This window comes from Pelmatolapia mariae, linkage group LG18 (genome assembly GCF_036321145.2).
Source record: "Pelmatolapia mariae isolate MD_Pm_ZW linkage group LG18, Pm_UMD_F_2, whole genome shotgun sequence".
NCBI lineage: Eukaryota > Metazoa > Chordata > Actinopteri > Cichliformes > Cichlidae > Pelmatolapia > Pelmatolapia mariae.
The window spans coordinates 26,208,598-26,219,582 of record NC_086243.1 but is presented as its reverse complement, the minus strand read 5'-3'; the positions used below and the strand labels follow the sequence as shown (position 1 = coordinate 26,219,582).

The 10,985-nt window shown below is 40.0% G+C and overlaps 1 protein-coding gene across 1 annotated transcript; it reads left to right on the top strand.

The window, feature by feature from the left end:
* Nucleotides 1–2,261: 2,261 nt before the first annotated feature.
* apol1 (apolipoprotein L, 1) lies at nt 2,262–10,659 on the top strand. Its single transcript, XM_063460902.1, has 7 exons — nt 2,262–2,357; nt 5,805–5,894; nt 6,054–6,104; nt 8,584–8,661; nt 8,751–8,787; nt 8,932–8,983; nt 9,678–10,659. The coding sequence occupies exons 1-7, from the start codon at nt 2,262–2,264 to the stop codon at nt 10,657–10,659; spliced, it is 1,386 nt and encodes a 461-aa protein (XP_063316972.1).
* Nucleotides 10,660–10,985: the final 326 nt, after the last annotated feature.

Here is a 10,985-nt window from a genome sequence, read left to right as displayed (position 1 = left end):
GTTTCATGTCATAGCCACACATACAAATGTGTACATGTGACACCTCGTGGTTTTTATTGCTCGCATGGAGCTTTAACCCCTTCACTACAGTGTTGTGTGTTTGTTTTCCCTTCAGATGCATGGTAAACTCATACTGTTGCGTGCCATGTGGTGTCATGTCAATCCTTATCAAAGATAAGGAAAGTAACTCAATTTCTGGTTCACCTTTCCACCTACAAAGTTACATGGTCTGTGACAGAATTTACAACAACAGCAACATTAAAACATTCCAAAATAAATAAAGTGAGTGAAAAAAAAAAAAAAAAAAAAAAAAAAAAAAAATTGTGAAAACTGAAGAAGACAAAATGTAATACAGAAGTTGGTCTTGTTACGACCCGGCTCAAAAGCCGCAACATAAAAAAAGGAGACTAATAGAGCGTAGGTGAGAAGAGGTTTTGTCTTAAAATGGAATACCAGGTTGGCTAAAATGGCCGGTGCCACCAAGGCAAAAGCAAGTGAGCTCTCCGGAAGCTTGCCTCAGGTATGCTTTTATCCACACCTGACTAGGTGTGGCCAATTAGCACCAGCTGAACATATTAAGATGATTAGGGGCTGCAGAGGGACATAACACCTCCTCCCTCAAAAGGGTTCCTCTAGGACCCCTAAATTTATTAAAAGCCCCTCTGAAACCTTCAGGTCCTTGACCCACAAACCTGAAATAAAAGTAAGATCTAACAGAAGCACAGTGTTCACATTATAGTTGGCATCTGTAAGCATGGATGGGCATGAGGATTTGAAGTTGCCACATTGAACACACACAAAAAGTAACATGTGACCAACACAAAGGAGCACAACAGTCAAACCCAAAATGATTACCTGATCTGCTACAACACAAAACCAAAAGTAGCAACAAATAATCACAACTAAGTGATCTGTTGTCTCCACCACACAAACAGTCACATACAAGTGGCCCTATACCACAACAAGTTACTTTAATCCAAAAAGTTCAGTAAAGCAAGCACACTAGTGACCAACCACAAATGGAGAGCTATGGCCACACGATGATCACATCAAGGGTGGCTCAGCACCCCTCAGTGTTATTGCCATCACCTGGCCAACAACACTCACAAGTGATCCAACAAAAGTAGCCATATTCCCCACAACACTAAAGGTCACAGCACAAAACACTCACCTCACAAGGATCTCATTAGCATCCATCAACACTGACATATGCACACACAATGCCAACTTAAAAACAGCCTACCTGCCTCAGCTACAGACCATAATTAATGAATGGTCTCAAACCTCCTGCCAAGTTTGGTGCCACTGATTTACTATGTGCAACTCTCACCCTAAAAAAAAAAAAAAAAACCAATAAAAACTTTACCCGTCTAGTCTTCAGTGGTGTACCGGGCTCGAGGCAACTTTAAACGCAAACTCAAGGGTAGGCAGCAGACCAGGGATATAATCTCCTACCAAACTCTGAAGCGTACCCCCACCCAGGATAACCACCAAACACAAACTAAAACAACAAAGCAAAACAACAAGTATTTCGATGGAAGGGCAGCACAGCTACCCAGCTGAAACACACTAAAGAGAGTTTGCTCAATTACAGTGAACACCATCACTCACCCACTTAAAAGCAATACAAAAAACTGATATTCAGTCTCCACTAAAATATCCAAACAATCCCGGACAAGCCCCCACTTATGTTACGACCCGGCTCAAAAGCCGCAACATAAAAAAGGAGACTAATAGCAGAGTGTGGTGAGAAGAGGTTTTGTCTTAAAATGGAATACCAGGTTGGCTAAAATGGCCGGTGCCACCAAGGCAAAAGCAAGCGAGCTCTCCAGAAGCTTGCCTCAGGTATGCTTTTATCCACACCTGACTAGGTGTGGCCAATTAGCACCAGCTGAACACATTAAGATGATTAGGGGCTGCAGAGGGACGTAACAGTCTATACAGATGGTTTTTTTTTTTATTTAATAGTAACAGGAAGTTTGTTTCATAGCGTTGGGGCAAAAAAAAGTGAAATCAACCCCCTCACCCCCCCTTGCCTGGACTGTGGAACCTCTAAAAAGATGTACATTAAGTTTCCAACTCACAAGTCTTCATTCAAATCTTTTGCTTTATTTATTTGCATACATCCAGACTTTCTGATAGTTGTGGTTTCTTAAGAAGCTTTATAGCATACTTTGATAGAAAAACACATGGTATCAGTCATGGATTGGCCTCAGCAGCTTCAATATTATTATAGTAGTGTCGGATCATCTTCAAAGAGAATGGAACAGAACATGATACTTTTTTTTTCACAGGCTAAAGTGGAAAAACACAAGCGTCACAATCCATTTATGGCCCATTTACGCTCTGCAGCCAAGGTAACTGATGGCCTTCATCAACTGGACTAATGTTAGATTTTACATTGTTCATTACCAGGGTGCTAAGTGTATTTATTTCATTGTGTTCATCTTGCGTTATGGTGTTTGTTTGTTTTTTATTATTTACTTCAGGATGGATCTGATGATGAAGCGCTCAAAGTTAATGACGAGTCTGCACCCGAAGACGAAAAGAATGAAGAGGAGGGCAAGGAAAAAACTGAGGTCTTGAATCTAACTTCCTTGTATTGTTGTGTTAAAATCAAACTGTTGATTTGATTTTCACATTTCTCCCCTCGTGTTTTAAGAAATAAAAATAATGCCTCATTGTTTATTTCTTTGTAGGAGAAAAGAAAAATATTTGATCTTCAAACTAATTGTTTCTTTTTTTGTTTTTGATTTTTTTTAGACTAAAGACAAGAAAACAAAGAGAAACAACCCGTTCATGCATTGGGCCAAGGTAACATGCAAACATGCGAGTTGTACAAACAGGTTTCCCATGTGGACACAACACACAAAAATCTTTGTAATCTCATAAAAATAATGAGAAGCAAATGTTTTTCCCCAAGAGACTGAATCTGTATCATTGTGGAGCTGTTTCAGCATGTCACTGAACTGGAGGAACCAGAATTCAACCTGACGTCATGCTACATGTGACCGTCATGAAAAGCTCATCCACCCGTTTACACTGTGCTAGTTAAATCAATGGCACATATCTACAGTCAGGTCCATAAATATTGGGACATCGACACAATTCTAACATTTTTGGCTCTATACACCACCACAATGGATTCCAAATGAAACGAACAAGACATGCTTTAACTGCAGAGTGTCAGCTTTTATTTGAGGGTATTTACATCCAAATCAGGTGAACGGTGTAGGAATTACAACAGTTTGCAAATGTGCCTCCCACTTCTTGAGGGACCAAAAGTAATGGGACAGAATAAGAACCATAAATCATTTTTTAATACTTGGTTGCAAATCCTTTACAGTCAATCACAGCCTGAAGTCTGGAACACATAGACATCACCAGACGCCGGGTTTCATCCCTGGTGATGCTCTGCCAGGCCTCTACTGCAACAGTCTTCAGTTCCTGCTTGTTCTTGGGGCATTTTCCCTTCAGTTTTGTCTTCAGCAAGTGAAATACATGCTCAAACGGATACAGGTCAGGTGATTGACTTGGCCATTGCAAAACAGTCCACTTCTTTCCCTTCAAAAACTCTTTGGTTGCTTTTGCAGTATCTTTGGGTTGTTGTCCACCTGCACTGTGAAGCGCCGTCCAATGAGTTTTGAAGCATTTGTCTGAATATGAGCAGATAATATTGCCCGAAACACTTCAGAATTCATTGTGCTGCTTTTGTCAGCAGTCACATCATCAATAAATACAAGAGAACCAGTTCCACTGGCAGCCATACATGCCCACGCCATGACACTTCCACCCCAGTGCTTCACTGATGAGGTGGTATGCTTAGGATCATGAGCAGTTCCTTTCCTTCTCCATACTCTTCTCTTCCCATCACTCTGGTACAAGTTGATGTTGGTCTCATCTGTCCATAGGATGTTGTTCCAGAACTGCGACGGCTTTTTCAGATGTTGTTTGGCAAACTCTAATCTGGCCTGCCTGTTTTTGGGGCTCACCAAAGGTTTACATCTTGTGGTGAACCCTCTGTATTCACACTGGTGGAGTCTTCTCTTGATTGTTGACTCTGACGCACATACACCTGCCTCCTAGAGAGTGTTCTTGATCTGGCCAACTGTTGTGAAGGGTGTTTTCTTCACCAGGGAAAGGATTCTTTGGTCATCCACCACAGTTGTGTCCCGTGGTCTTCCTAGTTTTTTGGTGTTGCTGAGCTCACCAGTGCGTTCCTTCTTTTTGGGAATGTTCTAAACAGTTGTTTTGGCCACGCCTGATGTTTTTGCAATCTCTCTGATGGGTTTGTTTTGTTTTTTCAGCCTAATGATGGCTTACTTCACTGGTAGTGACAGCTCTTTGGATCTCATCCTGGCAGTTGACAGCAACAGGTTCAAAAAGCAAACAGCACACTTGAAATGAACTCTGGACCTTTTATTTGTTCATTGTAATTGGGGTAATGAGGGAATAACACACACCTGGCCATGGAACAGCTGAGAAGCCAATTGTCCCATTACTTTTGGTCCCTTAAGAAGTGGGAGGCACATATACAAACTGTCATAATTCCTATACTGTTCACCTGATTTGGATGTAAATACCCTCAAATAAAAGCTGACAGTCTGCAGTTAAAGCACATCTTGTTCGTTTCATTTGGAATCCATTGTGGTTGTGTATAGAGCCAAAAATGTTAGAATTGTGTCGATGTCCCAATATTTATGGACCTGACTGTATATCTGTTTTTTATATGTATAATCATCAGTAGAGAAATGGCAAAGCTATGGGGTTGTGACTAACTAAAACAAAACTTAATGTGTTTTTGATGACATTTCATAATAATTTAGCCCTACTTTATCAGAGGTTTAAGTCTCAGTGCAGATAAATGTATTTGGAAAAACGTTCCCACAATATTTAAATTCCCTTCAACAAAGTGAGCATATTACTGATACAGCGTGTGCGTTTGTGATTGGTCAAATATGTTAAATGTTATTTACTGCAGGCTGCATCTGATGATGAAGAACTGAAAGAAGATGAAGAGGAAAATAATGAAGTGGAGGACATGGAAAGAACAGAGGTCTTACAGCTAAAAGCTTTCTGTTCATTAACAGCTTTTGATTTAAATAAGTTGATAATCAAGTGATTTCAGTCACTGCAAAAGAAACAGTTCAGTGTTTGACTTTCAGACTTTGTTGTTTTTTTTTCTTTTTTGTTTGTTTCTTTCTTTTTAGAACAAAGTCAAGAAGCCAAAGAAACACAACACATTCATGTCTCGGATCAAAGTAACATTCAAACATGCAACCTGTAGAAACGGGTTTGTTGTGTCGGGGGGGAAAATCAGATGCATTTTTTTCCCCTCCCAGCTGACCAAATTTGTAAAGTTGCAGAGCTTTTTTCATGCTACATGCCAGTGTTATGAAAGCTCGTTATTCTGTGCTAATTACATTTAAAAATATCTCCATCCGTCAATTTTATTTTGCTTGTCTGTCACAAGCAAAATGAGAGAGACAGACATCCATTCACACTTACACCTAGAGAGTTTAATAAATATCTTTATTTTATTCATTTATTTATTTTCATTTATCTATATTTACCATGTTAAAGGTTGTTTTGGTGGCTTAATTTCCATACCTCATCTTTATAAAAGTTTTGCTCCTCGTGGCACCTAAATGTGACACAAATCTATTTTTTGTGAGCGCGTTACTGTTAGAAGTGTATTTGTGAACCTTGACTATTGTTAGATTTTACATTCATTACCAGGACGAGATGGTAATTTGTTTCATGCTCACGTTGATCTTTTTATTGTGGTGTTTTTGTTACTTCAGGCTGCATCTGATGATGAAGGGCTGAATGAAGATGAGGAATCTGCATCCAAAGAGGAAAAGAATGAAGACGTGAACAAGGAAAAAACGGAGGTGTTTAAGCTACTTTCCTTCTCTTTATTAACAGCTTTTTGTTTCAAGTTGGCATGCGATCATCGTGAACGTTTATTCATTTTACTTCAAAAGGAGTATTTCAGTATTTGACGTTTACACTAATAGTATGATCTGTTTTTGTTTTGTTTTTTCTTTTAGACCAAAGTCAAGAAAAAAAAGAAGCACAACCCGTTCATGCCTGGTGTAAAGGTAACATTCAAACATGCAAAATGTACAATCAGGTCTCTTGCCATGTGGACAAGGTCATGTTGGTCTAATCAACACAACCAAAGCATTCCCCAACAATCTCATAAAAACAGTCAGATGCAGATATGGGGTTTTTTTTTCCCCACGATAATGGATCTGTACCTTTGTGGAGCTGTTTCAGCTTGAGGCTGAGCTGGAGAAACCAGAATTTGAGCAGACTGATCTAACCTGACATCATGCTACTACATGCCACTTTCATGAAAAACGTATCCACTCCATTTATTCTGTGCTAATTAAATGTGTAAATGGATGTCTGTTTGATGAAATTCTAAATCAGAATCAGAGGCTAGGGGCAAGCCTGACGGAGGCCAACACCTTCTGAAAATATGCTTGACTTTGTGGCAAGGACCGACAGTTCTCAGTTTTCAGCTCTCACGAGCATCTGATGGCCTGTAACAACAGACCTGGACCCATATACTGCCAAGTATTCCACAGGTTCCCCCGAAGAACCAAGTTGTAAACTTTCTCCATGTCTACAAAACAAATGTAGTCGGAAAGTCAAACTCCCACGATCCCTCTAGAAGTGCCCCGAGAATGAAGATCTGGTCTACTGTTCCATGTCCAGGACCATGAGCATTCCTCCTCCTAAATCCAAGGTTTGACAATTAGCCTTTGCAGCATCCTGGAGTAAACTTTCCTAGGTTGGCTGAGCAGTGATTCCCCAATAACTGGACCAGACCCCTTTGTGAAAACCACCACCCCTCTCTGACATTAATGAAGCACGTCAACCAAGATGGCCAAACGGTGTCCAGAGCCTTTAGCGTCTGGAGGCAGATCTTATATAAACCTGTTGTCTTGCCATCAGGGAGCTTCTCAACTAACCCAGTTACCTCTGCCAGTAATAGTTGGTGAGGCTGCCCCAAACCTACAAACTCGCATGAGCTTTAAAGTCTGCCAGGAGAAGTATAATACTACCCAAGGACTCCTAATTCTGACTGTTACGCAGTCAGAATTTATTTATTCATTTCTATGCTTCAATTTCTCTTGCTGTTTCGAAGCAATGCTGTATTTCTGTTTAAGTTTACATAACCCAAATTCCAAGTCCTGCCTTCTCGAGCAGTTCACTGACCTAGTCCTAAACCTCCTGAATACCAAAGAAACTAAAAAGGAAGTCATTGCGTCTTTTTTCAGGTATTTTTTTTCCTTGAAGAAAAATGACTTATTAAATAAATAAAATAATTTAAATGTCTATGATCACAGGACTTCCAGATAAGGTCTATGTTGGTCTTGCAAACGACTGAACTGTGTCTGTGTTTATTTATTTCAGGCTAAAGTTGTACAGAGGCGTGCACAAGAAGCAGCCAAAGCACAGGTAGACAATATAACACTTAAGAAGCTTTCTTTCTTTCTTTCTTTCTTTCTTTCTTTCTTTCTTTCTTTCTTCTTTTCTTCTCTCACCTCTCGCACATCAAACTTTAAAACCAAAAGTAACTCTTTAACCTTTTTCCCCCCTCTCAGCATGTTTCACTGTATTTGCCCACTATATTGGCATTTTGCTGGTTTAATCATTGTGGTTCAGAATTGACAAACTATCATCTGTTTTCGTCACCTAATGCTTCCTTCCTCCACCCTGTAAACAACCTCATTCTTACAGTCATTTGCAGAACTTGTCTCTAGGGTGTCCGCTCACCTCCCAACAGCCTCTATTGTAGTCTACATGTTCTTTGTTTTGGTTTTTTTCCCCTTTCCACTGCTGACATGAAACCCACACACAACGGCCACACGGTGTTTGTGCATGTCCGTACCATGGAAGATGAGACAAGATTAGACTACAATGTGCCCGGACTTGTTTGTCTGCTTCCTTTTCCCTTTGTTCATGGAAGAGTTGAGTCCCTTAACTTCTGCAAAAACAGCAGAAATAAGTCATTACGCCCAGAATCCCTTTCACCAAAACTTCCTCCTCTTTACATGTAAAAAATATAATTATAAAAAAATAAAACAGAGGAAATGTGTTGCATGATAATGTGATTCATCCTCAAGCACTGTTTTTTTTTTTTGTTGGTCTTGTCATTTCACTGGTCTAAACCATTTTCATGCATAAAGACTGGACAATTTTGTGAGAATCAGGTTCAGCTAGCATCTGAAGTTGCCGTTTCTCACAAGCAGCAAACAGAAGATGATCATAGTACTAGTTTAGGCAAGGGTGCTCCCTGGGTACCACACCCAGGCCGTAATTACCTGCGCTGATCTCTCATGAGTTCAATCGGACATTAAACAAGCTTCATTCTAGCCGGCTTTAGCGTTCTATATGGTCTTAAAATCTAGCAGGTTTTAAGACCATATAGCTCTGTCTTGTAATCTACGTATGAAAACAACTACACACTTAAGTTTCGCTGCAGACACAGTCTTTTGTTAAAGTAATTATTATAAATATGGTGGTTTTGATATGTCATTTTATGTTTTACCATTTCTTTCATCTCAGAATGAAGGTGAAAACAGGTCCGCGTTTGACCAGTTGGAGGACTACCGTATTGGCCCTGCCTCAGCAGAAGATAGTAATGTAGGTTTTTGACATTTTAATGCAGTCTTCACACATTGTTTGTTTGAAAAGCAAACATAACAAACATGGATCCTAATGATGTCTTTCAGGATGTGGATCTTATGGATTGGTGGGAAAATGTGGAACGTAAGTTGGAAATTAAATGTTTTGGATTTTTTCACATCCTTGGCTTTGATTTTTCATAGATTTTGTGTTGGGGTTTATTGGGGTTTGGGCGAGTAAGATACACAAAATGATGATAAATCCTTCTTTTTTTAATTTTTTTTTCAGAGTGGAAAGACACACCTCAACATGAAGACATGACTGAAAAAGAAGAGGCCAAGTAAGTAAATGCTTTAACAGGTGTTTATGATTCATGAAATGCTGTTTTTGGTCTTTAAGGGGTCTGTTCTCCTATATTTTTAATTTTATTTTATTTTTTACTCAATAGCTTACTTTGATTTAAATGCAACAATGTAGGTTGGTAGGATAAAAGGATGGTAGGATTTTATTTTGATTTCTTAATTAATCATTCATTCATGGCTGCTAATTCCTTGTTACCTGCTATTTTGCCAGATAGCAAGTCTGCTGGAATGGCTAAAGTTGAAGAGTTGAAATAAAAATATTCCTTTGGTATCGTACTAAGTTGCTATATTGTAATCATATTATAATGTGAATAAAATGTACCAAGTGACTCAGGAGCTGCTTAAATATTGCCAGGCCTGCCATTGGATAACACAAAATTTTGCATCATCAACTCTCACCCAAAAACATTTAATTATCCTTCTGCAGGAGAGACGTTAATTCCAAAGAACAGTGGTCTAAAAAAAAGTTTTAAAAAGTCTAAAAAAATCTAAACAAAAGTTTGTTGATTTCACAATGTTTTGAAAAAACAAAATATTCTACTGGCCTCAAAATCACCAGTTGGATATCAAGATTTTGGTTAATTAACACTTATTCCGTTTGTGTAAATGAGACAAAATGGCCTTTTTTGATGGAGTTACTTTGTATAATAGGACTTAAATTTCTTTTCTCAGGGCCTTTGCTTTGACCGCCGAGAAGCTGCAGAAGGGCATCAGAGTCTTCAACAAACTGTTCACGGAGAGGGCAGAGAGCCTCTGGCAGCATGTCATCGACCTCAACGGCATCGCTGATGGGCTCGACAAGTTCAGCAAGAACACAAAGATCGCTCAAATCACAGGCGGCTCCACCAGCGCCGTTGGGGGCGTCGCCACTGTTGCTGGCCTCGCCCTGGCTCCCTTCACCATGGGAACTTCCTTGATTGTGACTGCAGTGGGCCTGGGCATTGCTGCAGCAGGCGGTCTGACATCAGCAGGTGCCGGCATCTCCAACCAGGTCAACAACACCATGGACCGCAAGAAGGTGGAGAAGATCGTGCAGGACTACCAGGAGAAGATGGAAGACCTGAACAAGTGCCTGACGTTCATCAAACAGGGTATTGAGAACCTGCACAGGTTCGATCTGATCAAGATGAAGAATAGCGCATACAATCAGGACTTCCCTGCACTTACTAGCAGATTCTATGAAGATGGCGCCATGGCTGGAAAGGCGATCCTCATCAGTGCCAATGAGATCATGCGTTTTGTCCAGATCGCCCATGTAGCAGGTAGCACCGCAGCTAGAGCAGTCCAGATTGCTAGTATGGCAACTGGCGTGCTCACCGGACTCTTTGTAGTTATGGATATCTACTTTGTGTCCAAAGACTCCAAAGAACTCAAGAAAGGGGCAAAATCAGAGTTTGCAGCCAAAATCAGGGAGGTGGCGCAACAGCTGCACGATGGTCTGGTGGAGCTGAACTCAATACACCAAGAGCTGCAGTTCAACTCACCAGAAAAAGACTCTGAGAAGACCACAGAAGATCTGGACAGTGAAAAGAAAGAGAAGGATGGAAAAGATTTGGACAGTGAAAAGAAGGACAATGACAGCTCAGATGAAGATGAAATTGACCGCATTAAAAAAGCCATCAAAAAGGACCTTGAGAACCAAGAATATGTTTGACACGTAACTAGGAAGTACTTTCAGCTTTGCTTCCTTAGTCAGCTTATTAGTCACAAGCAAATGTTTTGTATTTTACTGTCTATGAAGTATTTGGTGCCAGATTTTTAAAGTAAAACTGCAATCAGGCGTATTTTAATTGTCCAAAAAGGAGCCTTTTAAAAGTTAAAATATAACGTTAAATATCTAAACCAGGGGTCAGCAACCTTTAACACGCAGAGAGCCGTTTGGACCTAGTTTCCACGGAAAAGAAAACACTGGGAGGCGCAAATACTTTTTGACATCTAAAATAAAGATAACACTATTATTGTTTTTTACCTTTATGCTTG